Source organism: Convolutriloba macropyga, chromosome 14 (genome assembly GCF_964194025.1).
Source record: "Convolutriloba macropyga chromosome 14, txConMacr16.3, whole genome shotgun sequence".
In the NCBI taxonomy this organism is placed as follows: domain Eukaryota; kingdom Metazoa; phylum Xenacoelomorpha; order Acoela; family Convolutidae; genus Convolutriloba; species Convolutriloba macropyga.
In genome coordinates this window covers 43,470,556-43,494,205 of record NC_134481.1, presented here as the reverse complement: position 1 = coordinate 43,494,205, position 23,650 = coordinate 43,470,556, and the positions used below count along the sequence as shown (strand labels likewise).

The 23,650-nt window shown below is 37.0% G+C and overlaps 1 protein-coding gene across 1 annotated transcript; it reads right to left on the bottom strand.

The window, feature by feature from the left end:
* Positions 1-4,301: 4,301 nt before the first annotated feature.
* On the bottom strand, positions 4,302-18,232 carry LOC142353145 (uncharacterized). The gene is made up of 2 exons (XM_075405356.1): positions 8,258-18,232; positions 4,302-4,560 (listed from the first exon to the last, which is right to left on the bottom strand). Exon 1 carries the CDS (start codon positions 18,161-18,163, stop codon positions 8,306-8,308), a length of 9,858 nt encoding a protein of 3,285 aa, XP_075261471.1. The 5' UTR covers positions 18,164-18,232; the 3' UTR covers positions 4,302-4,560; positions 8,258-8,305.
* Between the last annotated feature and the right edge of the window lie 5,418 nt (positions 18,233-23,650).

Genomic DNA, 23,650 nt, shown 5'->3' with positions numbered 1-23,650 from the left:
GGGTCTAAGGGTGGATCGAGGGAGGGCGCCTGGAAACACTGCGTTTCAAATCAAAATTTTTTGTCTTCTGAGTAGATTCGGTGATTTGTACAATTGGAGTACAGGAAAGCTCTAAGAGAACTGCCCAGCGACGCATTGCTCACCGGGTTTCACCTGTTTATCTCGTTTTGAGGACGAAACATCAAATGGTCAGACAAAGAACTATCAGACGATAAATCAGTAGTAGGTAAAAATGATCATCGGGTTTCACCTGTTTATCTCGTTTTGAGGACGAAACATCAAATGGTCAGACAAAGAACCATCAGACGATAAATCAGTAGTAGGTAAACTTGCATGAAAAAGACCAACAGGACTAATACAATTACTTGAAACTTTGTTTGAGAGCAATTAATAGCATGACCAGGTATAAGCACAAAAGTGCGAATGGTTAACTTTTAACAATACTCTATTAACGATATACTAGATACAATAAAAAAATCTTAATCATCTTTTGCTAACTTAAAAATTGCGAAGTTTCAATAACTCAAAAATTGCGAAGTCTCAATAACTGTTTTTGTCTCAATAACTGTTAAAATTGCGAAGTCTCAATAACCCACACGATACCCAATAGCACTGAATGAACACAAAAATGACCAAAACGTAAAAACTAAAATATGCAACCATAACCCTAAAAAACACTATAAAAGCAATTGAACATAATAAAGTATTTCGAAAACCAGAAAGCAAGAAGAATCAGGCATAAAAACTGGGAAAAATTAGGCTAAATTTTCTTCAAATAAAACAAACTTAAAACAAAAATAAAGTCATTCTTACGCAAAATGACCTCAGACACTAAAACATACCGGCAGATCGATGAAAAATAGCGCCCATTGATTCACATAACCCCGATTGGGATTAAAATAACAAAAAAAGAACATAGCTGGCAGATTGCCAGAAAATAGCCGCAATAGATTCGTAGATCGGCAGTCTTAAAAAAAACAGTAAAAAAACAGACCAAAAAAATTCGTCTTTTCATTGAAGGCTGATCTCTTATATTTTGAAAAATTATTTAAAATCTGTATAAGTTATTGCTGCCTCTATTAGCTGATCTCAAATAACCTTCATTTAGAGTGACACACACCCATTTGACCTTATCTCTTTGAATTAAAGTAAATAAAAGTCAATAAAAGTGAGGAAGTCATTTTTGAGAGTGAGGTAAGTCAAGTGTGACCAAAAATTTAATCACGCGCATGAACAAAAAAAAACTCGCTCCACTAAGAGCGAAAAATGACGTCACACATGCAATTCAGTTGAAATTGCATGAACGAATGAACAAAAAGTGGCTGTGACGTCATATGGTCGTAACAAAAATCATGACGACGAAATAAAAAAAAACCAAGAGAAGGCCAATAATAGCCCCAGCTATCGCCGTGCGGCTATTAAAAACGATTGATGAAAGAAATTTTTTTAAAAGGCGAACTTTTTTATTTCTGTTGTTAATAGACATATTCCTGTTACTTAATGAGAGAATACAAGGGTTATTATTAATACTAATAAGCATTAGAGATGATAACTAAGACATAAAAACAAACTTCATTAGCGGTGTCACGCCCCTATTTCGTCCCTCATAGTTACGTGATGATATTCCTTAAAATATCCATAAATAATTGCTATAATATTCATTTAGTTTCAAGGCCATATATAGCTAGTATTTCAATCTAGGCCTGTAACCCCTAATTTGTTTATTTTTATTAAAAACAACCGCAGATTGACAGTTTATTGATAAATATATCAAGTGCCTAAAAGCCTCAATATTGACTTTTTTGAGTTTCTTGAAGATAAATTCGCATAATTAGTATATAACTTCATGAGAGATTATGTACATGGTGAAGTAATTACTCTGATAAAGTAGGTGCTAATACGAAACTTGTATATGTACTTAACAAACATCAAGAGACGTACACAAGCTGGAAATTGCCCAACTTATAGATCAGTAAATATTTGCGAAGGACCAATACAACTCAAGGTACAGCCCTGCGGAACTTACGATCACCAGAACACCGGAGAACCAGCCTGACAATCAGTTGATTAACATCTTTGAAAACTTGATATAACTTTAGAAATTCTTACTAATAATTATTGATTAATTCATTGCTTAAATAATTAAAGATTGAACTGGAAAAATCTCTATAAATTACTAAGTTAAATCAGGCTGCCTTAGAACTAAACCGCAAACGATTAAAGCTTCGAAATACAAAGCAAACTAGCGGATATATCGCACATCCAAACCGCTCAGTAAAAGGCTATCACTAGCTAAATTTATTCAAAATATATCTGCTAAAAATCGCACTGTGAAACATCTAAATAAGTCTTTGTAAAATGCTGATTATTCAAGTTAATTACCTCCAATATAAACCTCAGAAAACACCATGAGGAACACTCTAAAAATCAGTGCGTAACAAGCGGGCATCTAAAATTGCTTTATGCTTTTATCCTGTTTCTATTTTTGACAGCACTTTGAACAGAATGAGCGGACAATGAAAATAGAATGGACAACTTAAAAAGATTTCATGCCAAATGTCGAAAAGGCGACAACATGAGGTAAAGCGAAACAACTTTTTATTCGACGAAGTAAAAAAAAACAGCAGGACATGTCCTGAAATACAATCCAAAGAATTGAATGAAAAAAACCCAACTACTGTATTTGACCAGCCGATCACTTGAACAATGCTAGCCGAAAAGAAAGTCAAAATTTGAGAAACCAAAAAAATCAAACCAACTAATCAATAATACAATTATTGCTAAAACTCTGAAACTTTACCATGAAAGCCAAATTTGATCCAATTACACGATTTTTTACCCACGCACAAGCCTTGAATGGGGTTTGCCACTAAAGTTGGAAAAACCCGAGAAATAAGAAAAACAAAAGAAACAAGAAAAATTTGAGAAATACTTAAATATTGAACAATGCAAAAAGTAAGGAAAGTTTCTAAAAGTCGCAATATCAAAAAGTTCAAAGTATTTGTTTATTATTCCAACTGCAAGGCCTAAAAAGTTTCGTAGGCACCTACAGATTGATAAACTCAAAAATTGACAACATTTTCCAGTGAAAACAATAGCAAATTTTACAAATGTTTCTTAACTCCGCTATAATGGCATCTTTATAATCATTTCATTGTCACCACAAGCTACACAACAACCCAATTTCAAGCCTAAAAAAAGTCACTGACCCATAAAGATCGATAAACTTGAAACATGATAGTAATTTTCGGAAAATTTAAATGTTGAAAATTATGCAATTGCCCTGGCAACTATGCAGTAACCTTTTATCAAACCCTGGAAGAAGTCCCCTGGACGATGACGCTGGGAGAGTGACAAAAATATTCAAAACAGAATCGCAAAAATTAGTATAATTTTGTATGTTTATGTTTGGGGTACCAAAACATGTAGTCCAAAAAAGTCATAAAAAATAATTATGTCTCGCAAAAAGACATTTCATTTTCATTGACAAACGTCAATTCAAGACTTCGAACAGAAACTCAAAAAATGACGGGGAAAACTCAAAAAATTGCAAAAAAATAATGCAACTTTGTAATTAAGTTTGCATTGCCAAAACATATACCTCATTTCTAGCTTGCCGAAGACTACTAAACACGGTCAATTGAAATCCTATTTAAGAAAAATTACAAAAAACGGACAGAAAATGAGGACAATTTTGTGGTTAAAAAATTCAAAAGTGACCTTTTCACCTTTAATTTTGATGTTCCCAACAACTTCAGTACTTCAGTACACTAATACAGACAGCTGGGGGCTGCTATTAAACATAAAAAACCTTTAAAAAGGCGTGTAAACGGCGTTATCACAAAAATAGCTCAAGATTGCATATAAAACTCTAATATATGATCGAGATCCTACAAATGCTCCCAATCGTACAGGTACTTGTTCAAATGGTTTAGAAAAACCACTTTACCCAAGAAACTTTCTAGCATGCATCGAAAAAGAAGCATGCGATAAAAAAATTCGCTTAAACTTTCTAACCTACTTTTCTCGCTCTCTCAAAGAGGCGGTATGAGCAAAAAATTACTCTCTACACTTCAATTCGTTCATCCGTTTGACCTAAACGCTTAGTCTCCAGATGCGGCATTGAGTTTTACATCCTGTGTTAAATACACTACAACCCTTTCGAGTCGTAGAAAAAAGGCAGCGCAGCAATACAACCCAAATCCTTTGAACTTTAAGAAAAAGGAGAGCTCCTAAATGATATTTGTTTGAGTAGAAGTTGGCTATTAAAAACAAACCGCTATTGTGTGGTGTGAAAAAGAGAATTTTGAGAAGTTTGAACAATTAAATATTTGAACATTAAGCTCACTTGGATATTTATACACACTTTAGCACCTGATAATACGATTTAATTGGATTAAACATACAATAATTCAGTTATCGTCGGTGATGTTGGTGGTGGTTGTCCTTTTTGTTGAAGCTCCCACACCCTGCTGCATTTTTCACTCAATTCACATTATGTACAATTGCATCATTCACTCCATTTCCATTCCCTCCATAAAGCCCCCATCGTCTAACTAACTGAAAAGAAAAAACACTCGATTCTGACAATGTATTTTAACATGCATTTAGTATTCACCGTACTTGTTCTTAACGATGTGCGTAACATTTAACAGCTGATTGATGTAAATAGTAAATTATTTGACACAGATCACGCTGAGCGAAGTAGTTTGAGATGCACTATAAAATTCGTTACAGCATATTTAAGCACTCAATAATAACCATAGATGGCTGGATTAACCCAGAACGGGTCAATGAAAAGTTAATTCCGCAATAAAATGTATTGTATTTTAAAATTTTAGCAATAAAAACACTATTTTCTTGATTTTAAAAAAATCAATTTTCCTTTAAATATTTTCTATAATTGCAAGCTATCAGCATCTCTGATACCCATTTATTGGAATTAATAATTTTCTATGCTCCAAGAGTGTATTTATATTTAAAATTATTTTTAAAAAAATGTTGAGCCGACCGTTGTGCTTATAGAAATATGACAGTGCACGTCATCGAGCACAAAAAAGTGTTTCCCTCGACGAATTCTCCTCATTTGCGATTGATTGGCATGCAATAAATCAAGGCAAATACTCTCACAACTTTGTTAGAGCGCAAACTATCAAACAATCGGGGAAAATTCTACGCCAAGAGTTGACAGTCAAATATAGAATACATGCAAATTTTTTGGTTCGGAACTCACAGATTAGCGAATTAAAACAGAAACATAGCCGGCAAATTGCTGGAAAATAGCCGCCGTTGACCCGCTTGACGCACATTGGAATTGAAACAAAACAAAAGAAATAGAAATCGACAAAATTTTTATTGTGTCAAAGTGTTTTGTGTGCAAATTCAGCATATTCGGTTAGACTCTAAAATTACATTTAATTCGGCTTCTAAACTGAAGGCTATTAAGCATACAACTAATGCCAGCTAGCAATCGCTTTTATAAACTTTGACAACCTAATGAACTATGGCTTAATGACCGGGCTTTATATGTTTATCCAGTTTCTTTTGATTTCGCAATTTTGACATTGAGCGTATTCAATACATTGCGTAATTCAATACATGAAAGAATTTAAAATCCAATCAGTTGAGACAGTGAGTGAGGTAAGTCACGAGCCAAACATGAAAATCGTAACCGAAACTGACTTATGTAAAACAAAAAACCTGATCAAAAGGTAAAGCGAAATCAGGACAACATATCACGACCAGTCCTGAATTACAATTCAAAGAAATGAAGTCAACAGCATCAGCCTCCGTAAAAGATCAGCCACCGATTAAAAAAAACAAATTAAATAAATACCAATACCTCCATGAAAGTAAACAAAACACTTCAAAAGTCGAAAAAAAAACTAAAATATTTCATTTCTTTTAGAAAGAATGTTATCGAAGTTATTAATCCCAACAACCTCAGCTCGAAAGATTTATACACAATGGAAGTTCAAACAGCAAACTTCTGAGAACTAAGAACAAACAACTGCAGATAAGATAAAATGACATCACAAACGACATTTGGCTAAAAAACGATATTTCGGAATGTTATTGAAAATTAGTAACTGAAACACGCATGTAAACCTTGAACTTATCAACATCTATTGGACTATCTATCATTCACTTAACAAAAATACCAAATGTCGAAGTCAATTATACTACTAGCAAAAAAACATACACATTAAGAAGATCCAGTTCTGCCTAAATAGAGAGAAAATGAGAATGATCAATATTGAGACTAACTGACAAATAAATACAAAAACGGTCAAAATCCAAAATGTCTCAAATAAGTCATGCCAAAGTCGTCAAAACCCGCAGCTCTGAAATTAAAAATCAAATTTACTCTAATATGGCTGACGAAAAACCAACGAGACCCACCATCATTAGTGATTAAGAGACAGAACATCAAAAAAAAGAGAAAATCCTAAACAAAAAAATTTAAAGCAGGTCGTGTCAAAGCAGTTAGAACTGTTAGATATCGAAAATCCCTTGTTTTGATTTAAAAAAGAGACTCATAAGAGAGCCACTTAGAGCTGATCATAATGAGATTAGGTGACAGCGCAAAAAAAAGAACAAGATGGGAAAATTTTTAAAAAAAATCGTTAATATTTTTTTCCAAAATCGTTGTCAATATCGTTATAACTAACAATTTTACCTGAAATCAGTAAATTATTTTAAAAATTCCTCAAAACCGGGCCAAATCCAAAAAAAAATCACAGTTTCATTAAGACAAATAGTACAAAGTCTTTAAAAACAATTGGTTGCCTTTTGAGAGCTTTAAGCAAGTGCAATTATGCATTATTACAATATACATTTTGCCCTTTAAAAGTATTTGTACAGAAAATGAAAAGAAAAACATCAAAATCAGAAGTCAAATTGCCGCCCGTGAAAAAAAAAATTCCTAGTAAAAAATAAGTACTCGACTCCTCTTAATGCTCCAGCGTGGCTAAAATCACCACTCCAATTTGACTTCTCATAGACAAGGTCAAAAAATGTGCACAGATCTTAAAACCAGTGACAGCATACCAATAAAATTCAAAATCTTAGAAATGTAAAGAGGGCAAATTGCTCTCGAACGACTGGCGGGCAGGCCAGTTGGTTTCATCAGGAGCCAGCTTCTGCTTAGGGAGGCTATTTTTTTAGCATATTTGGGTGGGGTGGAGGTAGCCATTCATCGCAGGTGGAGGGAACCGTACATGGTTACAGGTGGAATGGTGTGGAGTAGTCGGGGGGTAATTGGGAGGGGGTTATTTCGTTTTTAAGGCCGAAAAGTCAAATGGTCAGACAAAAAATATCAGTTGAAAAGTTAGTAGTACCAAAAAACGCGTAAAAAAGACTAGCAGGACTAATGTAAATGCAACAAACTTCATTTGACAGCAACAAGAAGAACCCAAGAAGGTAAATGCTAAAAATTTTTAAATATCTTTACTAATTACGATGTCCCAAAAGAGATTTCAGAGACCGTTGCGCTAAATTTCTTGTTCCTTCACTTCACAGCAGTACCACAGACACACTAAACAAGAGCAAAACATTTTCATAAAAACTAAAGCTGTAGAAAGGGTATAATTGCGAACAAACAAAACAGCCAAAAATCAGACAAATATTTGGCTTAATTTGATATAAATCAAATCAAGAGATTATTAAAATTCTGGTGTATCTTATAGCAACCCAAAAAGCCCCACAGGCTGTAAAAACTAGAAAAATACAAAGAACCGAAAATCAAATACTTGTTGAAGTTTAAGAAAACCCACTTTGTCTGAAAAATAGAGGCAAAAATACAAGGCTCGCTTGCCAAATTATTTTTTTGCGTCTATTTTTTTTGTTCTATCAATATTTCTCCAGCAAAAATTACTCTTCCTTTATCTCTGCTCAGCATATTGACCTTAACAAAGGTTTTCACGCGCGTCATTGACTTTTACATCATGTTCATTGAAACTTAACTAATTTTAAGTATAAGTCTCCAAAACAGTTTCTGTGAATCGCATACTTGGAGACTAGTGAGCTGAAAAGCTCTATGAGAACTTAATGCCCGCTGGGCGCTACCTGTTTATCCCGATTTTGAGGACGAAAAGTCAAAAGGGTCAGACGAAAAATCGGACAAGCGAAAAATCGTATAAAAAGACCAACAGGACTAACATAATTGCTAAAAACCACGTAAAGGCAATTAAAATCGTGAGAGCAATTAAAAAGAAACATCAAGAGCAGTGGTTGAAACCATATGAAAATTACTAACTGTTTTCTTGGCGTTCTAGCATTTAGCAAGAAATGGAAGAACTCATTGCTATGAAGAGGCTGCTACTGGCCGTGAGGCTGGCGGGGGAGCCCCTTGAGCAGAAGGTTCTCCAGAGTTTAACCCAGAGTCTTCTTCGGGGTCAGGCATGGGGAATGGAGGTGCTTCACCAGCAAAGGGCATCGGAGGAAAAGGACCTGGCATGAATGATGAAATAGTTGGTGGCGGTGGTTGGTTCGAACCTGGACTGGTTTGAGACACTTGTTTGGAATTGGCAAGTATGTCGACGTACTTGGATTTCGCTAGACCACGTCCTCTGGCGAACGGGTTGCCTGGGGCTACGACAGGCGGCAACAAAGCCACATTAGCTACTGGGTTGGCAGATATGCTTGAATTTTCATTATTTACAGCTCCAATGCTTGGGTGCTCAGCTGGCCGTTCAGAATTACTTGAGTCCTTAGCTGGAATGACTGGTTTTTCCATTGGTTGCATCATATCGACCATAGGAGGGGGTGGTAGTAATTCCTCCTCTTTCCCGTCTTTTGTTGTATCTACCCACTTTTTCTTTTCTGGATCCCAGTAAAAATCGGAACTTTTATCATCCGGAAGGTGCATTTGATTTGGCAACGGCATCAACTTTCCTAGCACATTTTTGACACCTGTGAACAACCAAGACTCTTTCCTAGCAGCTGCATTAGAACCCGTGGCTGTTTTAGGCGCTGGATCCGCTGCTTGAATTCTGTTCATGTCGTTCGTAGGCGTTGCTCTGTCATCAACATTTGGCTCGTCCGATTCTGGAATTATTGTATTGTATTTTAGAGAATAAGTTGACCGATCTGAGCTGACACTCATTGGTCGATCAATCGATCGTTGAACTTTGTCGTAATTATGCATGGAGTTATGGCGACTTCGGTTCCCGCTACCGTCGAAGACGCCACTTAGGATCTCACTCGCTTCTGAGCCGACGGATTCTCTGAATAAATTATCGCGTTTGCGGTAGGGCGAGCCAATGCTATTCACACTATTTGACGATCCAGAGAAATATGGCTGCATTTTGAATTTGGGAGTTTGCTGTGAGTCTTGGTATTTCTTTCTGTAATCTGCTTCAGTTAGACTGGGGTCAAACGTGCTTCTAGTCTCTGCCATGTTTGTAGTACTGCTCGGCATTTCGAAAGCGACAGCGGATTTGTTCACGTTCAATAGAGCACTATTCGACATTCGAGGCGCGCTGTAAAAATGGGCATCGTCTGATGACGCCATCTGAAGGTATCTCAAGTCCGCCGAGCTGTCGGCAAAGACGTTGGGGGATCCCGGTTCCGATCCAAGATGCTCTTTGCCACTGACCATCGTATCGATGTCTATTGGCGCCAGTTTCTCAGTGACAGGAACGGACGTTTCGAAATTCACTGATGTCAAATTGGAATCGTAACCTTCTATCGGTCTCTCCAACGTACTCGACTTCGACAGCCTATCACTAGCATTACTGGGATACCCCATCGATTGATCAAAGTTGTGAGAGTTGTTGTAGAAGTATTGATCGTCCAATTGTTGAGAAGCAGAAAGAGAACCTGTATTTATTGTCTGACCAGCAAGATCCAGTCTAGAGACCTCCGCCTCTCTAATAATGGGCAAATGCTCTGGCTCTCTCAAGGCAGGGGGCATCATTAAAGTTTCCAACTCGGATATAAAGTCGACACCCAAGGAACCATTATCAATCGAGTATTTCAAACCGTTACTCAACTCAATAACGTCTCTGACAAATTGCGTTCTGAACAAATCGGGGTTTCTCAGAAGTTCCTTCGAAATATCTTTACAAAACTCAAACGCTTTAGTGTTTAACCCAAACTCCACGTATTGCTTCGCTAGTAAAAACTTGAAGTGCTGCAAGGACGGGAAACAGACGTCTTGAGCTTGGTGTCTCAAATGAACAGCGAACTCGAAGCATAAACTTAGAAAAATGCTGTCAAAATCATTCATGGCCGCCGAGATGCTTTCAGCGTTTGTTCCTAATAGCAACAATCTCGAATCCGCTTCCCAAGGAAGCGAAAACTGTGAGCCCGCTAGAATATAGCACATTTGAGCAGCTATGTTTAAACCATTGTTGTCCAGCGCGTTGCCAAGGATCATAAAACAATGTTGATTATACTCATTATCCGATGTTTGGTTCGATAACATTATCGCAACGTGCTGTTCCCAATTTTTCCAACAATCGCGCAAGAATTCAGGAGAAAATGTTCGCCTCTCTTTGAGTGAAATAAAGGTTTGCAGTGGATTTGTGATTCCTGGAATGCATTTTTGATCAAACAGTTCGACAATCATACGCTGAGTTGAGGAGACTTGAGTAAAGGCTGAAAATCTTAGAGCAAATCCCCATAAATTATGTTCGCTCGTGTACTGTAATAATTTATTTTCTTCACCTAACATTGCGAATTTTACCATATTTATTCTGTCATCTTCTGTTAGTTCAGCATCGCAACTATTGATTAAAGTTCTGCCGCTTTCATTGGTCGGTTCGAACGATTCTAAGATGTCGAAATCATCCAAATCTTCGTCGTCTTCAATTTCATTGGACGATTCATCGCCCAATAAGATCTTAGCAACAGCCGATCCGTTTACAGCACCATTACTCTCAACCAATAAAATCAGATACTTAATCAAAATTGCCAAGTCTTTCAAGTTCTCGTTTTGAGCATCGTTTAATCTTTCAGAAAGATAAGACCTCACATCTGATTTCATAGATCGGTCACGATTGAAAGGTCCCGGGAATTCTCGGACGGCTTTTGGAACTGGAATGACATGAGACGTGTGAAACAATTGCGAACGCTCTGCGCTGATGTTATCTGTGAACACGAACCGACCATTTGCCGAGAACTTAGCAACTGAATGCATTCTTGAGAACAATTCAGGCGTTTGTCTGTTTTCAGCGGTTTCATCTTCTTGTGCGTTATTGACAGCATCATTATCATTGATTTCTGATACCTCATCGTTGTCGGTATCATTCCCACTTCCCGATGTCATCTCACTAACAGATGCGAACCTCGTAGTGGTACGTCTGGGCGATGTTCCCTTGTGTCTCGACATCATCTGGGAGTAACTCATATAGTTTTGGATGTAGCTGTTGTACATGTTTTGAAGCTGCCACTGGTAGTACATTTGCATTTGGTGGTTCATCATCATTGGGTTTGGCTGGAACCCAACCGGCGCACCCATAGGGGACATAGGCGGAGGCACGTGAACAGATAAGGGTGCGCCCAAATTTGCAGGAGGCGGTGTCATGAACGGGTGCAGAATCGGAGGCGCAGGTCTGGGGTGAAAATTTGCATCAGGCGTGAAGGAAGTTGGATACACTCCTGGAAATGACACGTTATGTTGTGGTTGTTGATATTGATTTTGTTGTGTGTAGTTGACGGCATTGCTTTCACTTCCGGTAAAAGACGAATTTCTGCTCAGCTGGTTAGAACTATTTTTGAAGTTTGTTGGGTAGCTAATAGGCACATCAGTTTTCGGTTGTTCGAATGTGTAACCAAACGTTTCTGTAGCTAACAGTGGTTGATGTGTTTTGGCCGGTTCCAATGAATTACTGGTTGGAATTATTTTTTGCTCTGTTAAACTGTCTTTTGAGCCAACATTAGTTGTAACTAAATTTCCTTCATCGCTTTGTTCCGATTGTTTACATTGTGTTTCACTATGTGACACGTTTTCAACTTCAAGCAGACAATTCGATTCCTCTGGCTCTATTCCATGGATTTCAATTGCGTCATTGGAATCATTAGGAGTACCGAAAATCTCGCGTGACACCGGCAACTTTTGCTTAGATTGCCGACTCGACGTAGACACACAACTGATATCGTCTAAAGACTCGTCAAACTTAGGAACATGTGATTTTACAATCTTTTTCTCTTTAACCGGAAGAATTTCAAAAGCAGCTATATCACTTTTTCTTTGAGTTGGTTTGACAATCTCGTCTTGTTTTTCATCAGAACTACCTAGACTTTTACGACCGTCGATTACTGGCAAATTTGTTTTTCGAGGTGGTTCTGAATTCACATTAAATGATACATTTTGACAATTTTCAATATCGTTATCATCATTTTTATCTAAGAACAATGCTGACTTTTCCGGGATACTTTCGTCGCTCATCACCAATTTCGATACTGGCAACCTAGAACAAGACTTCCTGAGGGCAAATGATGGGGAAATTTTTAAGTTCTTAACATCAATAGGCTTTGAAGCAGCCGTTTCATGTGATGCAGAATTTGAACTATCGTTGAAGTTTGTTTCAGATTGTAAATGTTTCAAATGCTGAACTGATGACAAAGGTGGTGTAAAGTTAACGTCCGTCAATTCTGAAGTTCCTTCTGGTTCCAAACATGTATCTTGATCAGGTGTTGCTTGTAATGGCGAACTTTGCAAGTTGTAATTCGATTCGGCCGATTTCATTGGCTGACTTCTATCAAAGGATTCGATCAATGGTGTCACTTCAATTGCAGTGTTGCTTCTTGGATTCGTTTCTTGTTCTTCTTCAACATCCCATCCATCGTCCCACGAATCTTCCCATCCACTCCACTGATGTCCAGGTACTGTCATTTCGGATTCTATGCCACCGAACCCGTCCAAAGATACAGCCGCAGGAACAGTCGTTTCTCGACGGTCATTTACAACATTTTCAGTTTCACCTGCTTCAAATTGGTTGCACATTCCATTTTGTACTTCTTGCTGTCCTTGATACAAATAGTTAGCATGTTCGACAACTTGGTTCGGACCAAAGTCATTTGGAACGGCATCATTTTGGTTCATAATTCCGTCGTCCGATTTCCGTTTATCGGCTTCGTCTATATTTGTTTCGTCATCGCCGACACTCTCGGCGGACCAACCCCAGCCTTCTGTCTTCTCGACCTTATTATCCCCAATAACATACTCATTGTGATGTATATTTGAGCTGAAATTCTGGGCCTGAATTTTGAGCTGAAGTTCGTTTTGTGGGACGTATGAACGAACAATTTTTGGATCCAATTCAGGCACTGTATATTCAGACTCTACCTCCACACTCATTGTTAGATCTTTATGATGTTGTGCAAACTCTCCAGCAAAACTTGGATCAACTTCTGCCTGCGATTCTGGATGTTCTTGACCATAATTCAAATTCGCTGTGGCATTTTCAACAGAATGGCATTCTTTCACTCCATTGGCACTTTCCACAGGCTTGTAATACGAATGATCCCAGGTGTTCGCATGCTCCCATTGATTGGTTATTTGATTGTAGCTCATCTGATTCGATTCCCATTCATTCCAGCCACTCCAGGAATCCACAACCGAGACCTCTGGAACATGAGCATTTCTAACATCAGCCACTGGATTCATAACTGATGAAACCTCGGGATCTCTCGGGATCGAGGCAACTTGAGCTCTCGTTTCTCTGTCTCCAATTTCTCCTCTAAGCTGGTCGAACTCTTCAGTATAAATTTCTTTTGGCACTGATGCTTCGATTTCAGATGAGCTTTTCTGACAAGCAATCTGAACACTGTAAGAAATGTCAGCGTCAAAATTAGTTTCCCAGTCAGAGGACATATCCCAACCATTACCACCCAGAGGAGTTACTTCAACCTTTTCATTTGACTCACAGACAGGAGATGCAGATACAAAATTGGGTTCAAAATGGGCCGCAGGTTTTATTTCTACTTCATTTAAAGGTAAAGAGACATTATTTTCGCCTGATGTTTTCTCACGCGGCAGCTCACTAACGTCATTGACATTAAGACTTTTTGAATCTAAACTATTTATTTCATCCGAAACATTTTCATTTTGGTATGCCGGTGGTGCTTCTGTCAAGTACTGACTTCCCAGCTCTTGAGATTCAATATTGTGTCTTTCTCCTTGAGACGTAGATCCCGACCAACGAGGTTCCTCATATTGGGCGTTTGAATAAACCCAATTTTTCCCACCTGTGTAGTTCCAATCATTCCATGAAGCCAAACTCTGGCTTTGATCCCAACCGGTCGCGTAAGAAGCGGCTACATCGCTACTGTCGTCCACTTTTGGAGCCCCAATTGAGGTGTCAATTTCTGGAATCTGCCTGGACTCGGACCAGGTGTTGTCATTGTCGTACCACTGGTTATTATCCCACTGTGCTGACACAATTTCAACTGTCTTTTCTTCCGTTGTTTGGGATTCATCTTCTAATTCAGGGTCCGCTATAGAGTTCAAAACAGCAAAAGATTTTTGAGTTTTAGAGTGTTCGCTTGTTGCCATATTCATGTCGGCAGGCGTTTCATTGTTAAGCGAGGAAAATGTTACATCACTTGTGTTAATACTTGCGTCATTGTTATGCAATTTCACATCAGTGACGTCATAAGATGACTCCTCAGCTGTCATATCGACAACTCCTGAAAACTTGACTTCTTTGTTCAGTTCAGCACCTTTGGTTAGCTCAATTTCATGCCGCAAAATTTCAGATTCATTTAACTGAGACGAAGTCATATTTTTAACATTCTCGCTTAACTGGTATTGATGACTCTCGGAACCCTCCTCGATATTAAACGAAATCACATTGCTATCTGCTGCTGCTGACTCGCTTAGATCACTATATACTTGATGGTCAAAGCCCTCAGTTTTATCTAACTCTCCAAGGCCAGAAATTTGACTCTCGGTCACGTTTTGGCTTCTATTCTCAAGAGCAACAGAAATACCAAACTCCGACGTGTTCCAGTGAGAAAAATCTCCATAATTTTGACCAATCTGTCGTCCTTCTGGCGAAACTAGAGTTCCAGATATGGCGGTTGAATCATTCAAACATTCTAAAGAAACTTGAGAATTTGGTTGCTGCCCTTCTGTATTGTCGTTTAGATCGCATTTCTCAATTTCACTTTCCCCAAAAACATTTTGATCAACTATAGTCTGACGCTGATTTTGTTCCTCGAGCATTCTGGTTTCAATCTTCTCGTCATTGACACTATCAAGGTGGTTATTTGTATCTACGTTTTCATCAATCGCTGTAGCTGCTTCATAGGACGTACCGTCAATTCTTCCTGAAGTGTGAACAGAACCCACCCCACTCTCATTCGACTGGTCCGAGTTTTGGACAGCTTGATTGAACTGGGAAGCCTGCCACTGGTAGTATCTTTCAGTGTAAACTTGGGAAACAGTCTTCATTTGACCAATACACTCTGAATACATACTGATCACATTGTGGTCCATTAAACCCTCGTCGTCCGTAACATACGGTTCGCCTGGTTTTGCGTTCTCCATTTCTGAGACGTTACTTTTGATCTGTTCAACAGATTCTTGCTTTTTTGTTTCTCCTATTGGCACCTCTGAGGGGGTACTTTCAAACTGTTCATGGGACGCTTGAACTGGAACTTCTTTAAAAGAAACACTGTTTGAAGCATCGTCAGCTTGTGAATCATCAGTAATCTCAGTTGAAACTAATGCAGAAAATGGATCAAATGGAATTTTATCGAAACTCGGAACATTTGGACTATCTTCGTTGGCTCGAAGCTGCAACTGCGATTGTTCAACGTTTGCCTCTGTTGCATTTTCGGAGTTCTTGACCTCGGGCGTCTCGTCAGCACTGTTTTCTTGCCAATTATGGGCCCGGTAGTCACTCTCGGAATAAGTCCTCTCGTTTTGGGTATTTTGGGAACCCTCGGTAACGTGGTCTTCATAACTATTCGTTGTCCTATCTGGAATGTTCTCAACGTGCAAACTTTCACTTAGTTCTCGCTGTTCTAATTGCATCATAGACCCGCCTTGCATGTTTTCATCATTTTCATGATCAAGGTTCGCGCTGTTTTCCTCATTCAGCTGCTGTTCAATGTCTTTGATATCTTCCTTGGTGACGTCAGGAACTATGAAATCGCTCTCGAACTCATTGTCATATTCGAAGTCCATAGACCAACCCTGAGTCTGTTCAAGGAAGGCTTCCCGATCTGTAGAAGATTCCACGGGTAATCCATCTGGCGTCAGTTCTGTTTTGCTCTCCGAATTGAGTACACTTTTGTTATATCCATAACTACTTCCTGCACTGTTTTCAAAATTACTGTTCCGGTCATCATGAGACCAATTTGAGTTGACTTCCGTCGTTTTGTTTTCTGTAATTTTCGAGCTCATTGAAGTTCCGCCAACATCGCTTTTCAGATAAATTACAGGCGCACTTCCCGCAGAAACTCCAAATGCACCATCATTGTAGCAATTAGAGATGTGTTTCCCACTCGGTTGGTTGTGATCAATATTCTCCGTAATTGCAACATTCGGATGAAACTCGTTCCAGTTACTGCCCGCGGGTTCAGTTCTGGTTCCAGCACTCGTGTGATACACCTCTGTCGCAAAATCTGCACTATAAATGTTGGCAGCTGCCTGAAAATCGGAATTAATATGGTCAAACACATCCATTTCATTCTGTACTGTCTCTTCATGAGATCTGTCGGCGAAGGTCTCGGTACTTTCATAGGGTTTCCCGAAACCTTCAGGATTAGTTTCAGAGATCGGTTCCGACATCACGTTGCAGTCGTTTGACACTCCACTGCTGCTGGAATTCAGGTCTGCTTCGTCTCTGACCTCATCCATTTTAAGTCCATTCTCAATATTGCTGCTGCTTTTATTTTCAAGCGTCTCGAAATTTGAGCTTTGAGAGATCTCCGAAACATAATTTGGCTGATTTTCGGCTGCTCGACTCTCAGCTTCTTGTACATTATTGGCCTCATTCTCGAAGGTGCGGTTTTGTTGATAAATGCGAGAGCTATCATCGTAGACACCATTAACTGGCGTCAAATGTTCTGATGATTCTATCGATTTCTGATTCTCCGAAACATGCCACGTTTGATTTTGAGTTGCACCCCAATCAGGTTCCGCACCCCAGCTTGACCAGCCGTCTTGATATGGGTACCCGTTACTTTGTTGCATACCACTGTAGCCCCAATTGAGTTCCCAGGCTGACTGGCTCTCAGCTTTAGGGTCTGTACTTCCATTTAAAATTTGTTTGTTTGATGAAGAAACCACGTTTTCCCGATTCGGCGTTTCAGAAAGAGAAGTTTCTCGAGGTTCTGAACCGACTGTGTAAGGGCTGGCATTCAAAACTGCGTTAGATCTTTCTTCAGGAATTTCTGAATAGCCATTCTGAATCTCATTTGGCGCAATTCCGGGTTTTGAGAATTCTTTCTGGAGCTCTTCCTCAGAATAGACTCTTCCCGAGGTATCATAAAAACCCGATCGTTCACAATCAGGACAAGAGTAGTGATATATTGCCTCGTACGGTTGCGTGACCTCCGCATTTCTGTGTTCACAAACTAAACTATTATTCGAATTTGAGTGAGAGTAATTTGTATTGTTTGTGGAATATGGCGTCGTTAGCGACGATACTGACGATGATGATATCGATTGACGATGTGATAAATTTGACTGTTCGGGGGTGTAAAAATTTTGACTTTGAGTATAATTGTAATCGAAATTGCTATTTGTGCTATCGCTATGACTAGTACTACTAACCCAACCTCCGTTTTGGACCCTTTCTTGTGAGAATTCTTGAGGATGACTGGATTGTTGGTTATTGAAAGGTTGATTAATTGTGTTTTGTTGGGCATACCAACTTTGCCATTGCCTCTGCCATTGTTCCCATTGACTCTGGTCCCAGTTACCCGTCACGTTTGTATCGCCACTGTACGCGTATTGCTCGCCGTGTTGCGCGGCCACGTAAGCTGGTTCTGCCATTTCACTCAAAAGAGGGTTAAATGAGGTAGCAGAATCTGGGGTAATTACGGGTTTAGTGGGTGTTAGTTTTATACAGTGGATGCTACTAGTGTAACATGAGCTTTGATCCGAGAATTCGTCGTAACTGTTGTTGTTGTTGTCATTGAGTGCAGTTTGTGATCGGAGATGGGTTGTTTCGTTTAACTTTTGACGCCTTCTAACTGGCATCGCAATTCATCTTCGTATTTTCAACGATTAGATGATCATTAGCATACAATCTGAAAAGTGAAAACTAAGTACAAAATTTGATAAATTATAAGTTGCTTCTTAATTAAAGTTACCTGCTTTTAAATTACTCGATTAATTGCAAGTAACATTGTCCCATAGAAAGCTAACAACAGCCAGGACCACCTCTAGAGACGACCGATTTTTGCATTGAGTATTTTCTGCTGGTCTAGAGCGGGGTGAGAATTAAAATTCTAGATTAGATTTCAAAATAGAATTAAAAAATTGTGGTTGGATGCGCCAATTATTGAATTTGATTATTATTTAACACTTTAAGTAAAACAGCTGACAGATTATATCGTTACGATGACTTCATAGATTTGTAGTCTCAAAATACAAACGAAAAGAATAGGACCCTAGAAATTACTTTTTCTACTTGTTGCAATCCCTTTAATTAATTTATATTTATTTATTGTGTAGCTGCCCTCAAATGACTTTCAATTAGTTTGAGATCTCCTCAACAGAACTCCCCGCCTCCAATTGACAAAAGCAAAACATCAATTTGAAAAAGATGATAGTGAGGTAAGTCACGTGTGAACAAAAAAGTGAGCGTGACGTCATATGGCTATATCAAAAATGTTGTCGAATAAAAAAGGCCAAGTGAAGGCGGATAATACCTTAGCTCAGCTATAAAAAAAATTTGGTTCTTAAGCTATTCTGCTATTAGTCCCTACAAGTTCTAATAGGTATCAATTCTAACGAATAATCTTCCCATTAAGAATCATAGCTCAATCAGCATTGTTCAAAATTAGTCGTGTCGTCTTTGTATTCTAAAAAGATCTATTTCACCTTTTCTTTTCAACTTTTATTGACATCCAGCAAACCAATCGCCACTACTTGTGGCAATCTGTTGGGTTTAATTTTAACCGCATCAAATACTTTATCCGGCCAGTATAATCCGCCTCTATCTTTACTTCGTTCATTAAAAAATGCATTGTGTTAACAGTATCTAAAGGAAACGTATTTAAGGTTAAAAACGAATAAACATAAATGAGCAATATACATAAATTAATTTGTATCTTAAAGATGTTTACTACATCATACGCTCAATTTAATCATCACTAACTGTTTTCTCTCTCCATTAAGAACCACGATGAAGAAAATTGATTACTAAAACTATCACAATTGCACATACTTTGAATTAAATGTTTAGCTTTTCCACGTATGCCAACGGTATCTTTATTGTTCCAACCCACTTTAGTGGAGGAACAACTATAGACTAAAATGGTTTTCAGTCATTTACTCAAATTTTGTGAGTAATGTCATTAGAAAGCCCTTCCAGCGTAGAATACAAAATTAAAGTTTTTTGAACTTCGTTTTTTTTTCTAACGAAAATTGTTAACGAGAGTCTTGTTGGTTTTACCTCAAAAGATAGAGGAGAGTTGAACTGTTTTATCCAATTTTTGACTCTAATTTTTGCTAAATTTTTTGAAATTCAGCCTTTTTCATCAAAAAACGGCACGAAATTTTCCTAATACACTTCATTAAAATTTGCCGAAAGAACACCTAAAAACTTCGGACACAATCTTCGTTAACTCCATGGTGGACTTGTTTTGCTTACCCTTGAGTGTTCTCAGATCAAATTTTGCCGGTTTTTGCTAATTCTACTCAATAATTATTCAAAAAGCATCATTTAACTTTGATAAATGGAATTTCTAGTCAAATTATCCATTATATTCGGATACATTACATGTACCTAATGGAGAAACAGCGATAGCAAGGCTAGCTTTGGTCTGATACTAATATTAAAGTCCAAAAAATAATTCGGATTATAATCAGTAGCTGTCTTTTTAAAAATATTTTTGCATTTTTTGCTTTTCTATGTTCATCATAGAACAGAACAATCAAATCACGACAGGTCCAATTGGCATCCTCAGGAATTTCAAGGAAGCCTATCTGTTTTTTAAAGTCTAAAGCTTATGGTTGTTTGACATTTGAAAATATTAAAAGAATTCAAAATAATTCATCGATTACAGCTTTGCCACTTTTTTGGTCTATTTTCTTTTTCATTGCGATGTCCGAGTCGATCGCAATTACAGTATCCTCAATCAATTGAAGTTTTAAGCAACTGAGATTTTCAAAAATCGTTTATTGCTCAAATGGTTATTATTCAAACAGGAAGCGAAATAACATATTTCAACTATATTTACAAACAATTGGTATCATTGGCTCTTCATATTCAGTTGATTTCCGCTATTTTTTTGTTTTTTTTTCGGAGAAATTTTTTTGATTCAGCATAATTTACAGAATATTTTTAAAATTCAAAAATATTCAATAGAAAATTCGATCTAAGTTTGGCAATGTTGCCCCATTTTTGCATGTATATATATATATATATATATATATATATATATATATATATATATATATATATAAATATATATAATTCAATATTAGGAACGAACATGCCCCTTTTCGCAAAAAATTATGAATCAAAAGTATTCCTCATTATATTAAAGAAAGATAAAACATTGTTTAGCTACGAAAGATAAAACATTTGTTCAGCTCCGAAAGATAAAACATTTGTTCAGCTCCGAAGGATACAACATTGTAATGACACCTCTTCTTTCGATGCTGGGCAACTTTTATCTAGAAGCTATTGGTTTTGTAAATAACCATTTTTAAGAAAATTTTTAAATTGCTCGTTTTTCGTTCCTTTGTTAATTGTCTCTTAGAGGTCGGTCTGATTCAGAAGTTTGCATAGAATGCAATTTTTCACAATTTAAATTCAATCGAAAGTTGACTGATCTGGAAGATGTTCGGAACAAAAATATTCGATATAAGGTGCAAAATAGTGTTTTCGTCAACTTTAAAAGACTTATTAAATTTATTTAAATTATCTCAGTTTAACTTTTAGAAGGAAACAAGTTTTTCACGTCGGTACCTTTCTTATAATTAGTGACTGGGCTTTGAGCTATTTAAATTCACGCCAGTTACAGAACAAACTAAGTGTTGCTCAGTAAAAAGCAATTCAGTAGTTTTCATTGATCAAAACAATTAGGGTCAAAATGCCGCTCTTACAGAACTTGGCTTGTATAGTTGGCTGAGCACCAAATAAAAAATTCATTTTACTTAGGTGAGTCAAATATAAAATCTCTTCAATTCATAATAGCTTTGTAATTATGGGAACTTAAACTTTTTCTCAAATTTTGTGTGGAAACTTTAATCGCAAACATTGCAAGAAAACACTATTTTTTAGATTAGATTTAGAGCTAAATTTTATCGGCTAAAATTAAACACTCATTTTACTCATCAACATTTGCGAAAGAAAGTTTTAAAAAACTGTTTAGCGTATATAAAAACAACAGTCGAAACATTTTAGAAACACTTGATATACAGTTTTCCTTGTACTAGATTGAAATGCTTGATCAAAGAAAACCCAGACACATTAAACACTTATTATCAGGATAAAAATCCAGTGCTAGAAGTGTTAGAAACTTCCATTGGGAAATAGGTTTCAAAGTTGCCTTTGATTTGGATATGAATGTTATAAAATATATTTTAAAAATCTTAATCTCATATCTTGCAAAATAAAGTTTAAAAAACAAATAAATATGAGCGAAGATACGATTTGCAAACTAGAAAAAATCGAATGGTTTAATTAAATAAAAAATTGAAGCTTCTGACAAAAAATCTTCAAATTTCGATAAAATGATGCGTTGAAACTGTTCGAAATTGGCGCGCCAATAAAAATTTTCAAAATCTAAGACAAAATGAATCAGGAAGCCAAAAAATTTTAAAAAAAAACTAGATCTGAAAGTCGACCCGCAACAATTGATGCCTTCAAGGCTCACCATCAAAATTCAACTGTATTTACATTTTATATAATAATAAATTCTCAAATACTGCATTTTATTTATCTAGATATGCATGTGCACACAAATATATGAACAGTGGACTGAAACAGAACGATCACGCAATTATTGTTCCCACATTTTTGTAAATAAAATGAGAGAACTTGTATGCTAGCCCCATTTTTTCAGACAATTTTTGACTTTTTTTGAGGTCATCCCAGGCTAGCAAATGTGGTACCAATTTGGAGCTCCATGCGTCTAGAATTTCACTAAAGAGAGAAATTTTAATAACTTTACTATTTCAAGCATTTTAGAAAAAATTTTAACATTTTCTACCCACAATTTCAGGCAATTTAGCCTAATTTTCGATCAAAACTACCTAAAATTTTGGTCAAAACTCAATCATTTACGACTAACATGATTTTTATCGCAAAATTTTATGAATTTTTAAACCTTCCCTCGCCTGTCTTAACCTAATTTTTCATCCAAAGTTCAGTTGAAATCCTTTATTTTCCTTGATAAATGGCAAAAAATTTTGAGATGTCTATTAATGGTTAATTGTTACAATTTTATTGAAAAATCAAAAAATAATAAAGATATTTCATATCGAACCCAAAAACTAAGAAAGCTGTCAAGTTTAAGTAATAGCATGCACTTTTTCCGCATGTACAATTCACTGAACACAAAAGAACTCATTTTTTTCACGAACTGACAATTTCTGATAATTTTGAGGTCGAATGGAAGTCAATGTTTAGGGTGCACATCAAGTAGCAGAACGGGCAATCACACTGAGGAAGCACAACTTACAGAAGACATTATTCTTCAGCGCGCGGAGGGTTATTCGACGGTTAACAGAGAAATCAGTTATTCGCAAGTTTTTGTTGACTTGCCGTGCTTGGACTACTGCTTTTAGTTTCATCCCCTTTTCAATATTATACTCCATGACCGTTAACAAAAATCAACAATTGAACTCCATAAGTGCTTAGCTTCAAATGTGTGAATCACTTTTTATGATTATGGTAGCTCTCCTATTCATAGTCATTTTTGTAGGCTTGCCTGATTATCATTAATGGTGAAATTTCGTATTGAACAGGGGCAGTTTTCACTGCATTCAATTTAATTTACGGCCATGAAGATTACCTGCTTAGAAACGGTACGTTTTTACAAACAGGATATTTTACTTCTTAAATTTGAGACATTTTTTCTCTTTAATTTGTTTTGTTTTCATTTCTGTTGCTGACAGCTTTGAGTTTTAAAGTCGAGCAATTTGAAACAATTCGGACTCCAGCTGTTCCGTCTTTTTTGGTAATTTTAACGTCGCTTTTCCATTAAACAAATTTTAAGTTTACAAAAAAATTATCAGTTCACTATTGATGAACGTATCGTCCTTCTGTCCAAAACAATTGATTAGGAAATCTCAAATGCTCTCTTGTAAAGTATATCGTCATCCTTCTGACCCTTCTAGGTAACTAATGGTTCTATCCAATTTAAAATTGTTTTAAGAATTTGAACTTTTTAGATTTGAAGCTCATATAATTATGAATCAAAAGTTTTCCTCATTATATAAAAGAAAGATAAAACATTGTTCAGCTACGAAAGATAAAACATTTGTTCAGCTCCGAAAGATAAAACATTT

Bases quoted from the DNA above. Each gene is read 5' to 3' on its own strand.
- LOC142353145 (XM_075405356.1), bottom strand. From the start codon at position 18,163: ATGCCAGTTAGAAGGCGTCAAAAGTTAAACGAAACAACCCATCTCCGA.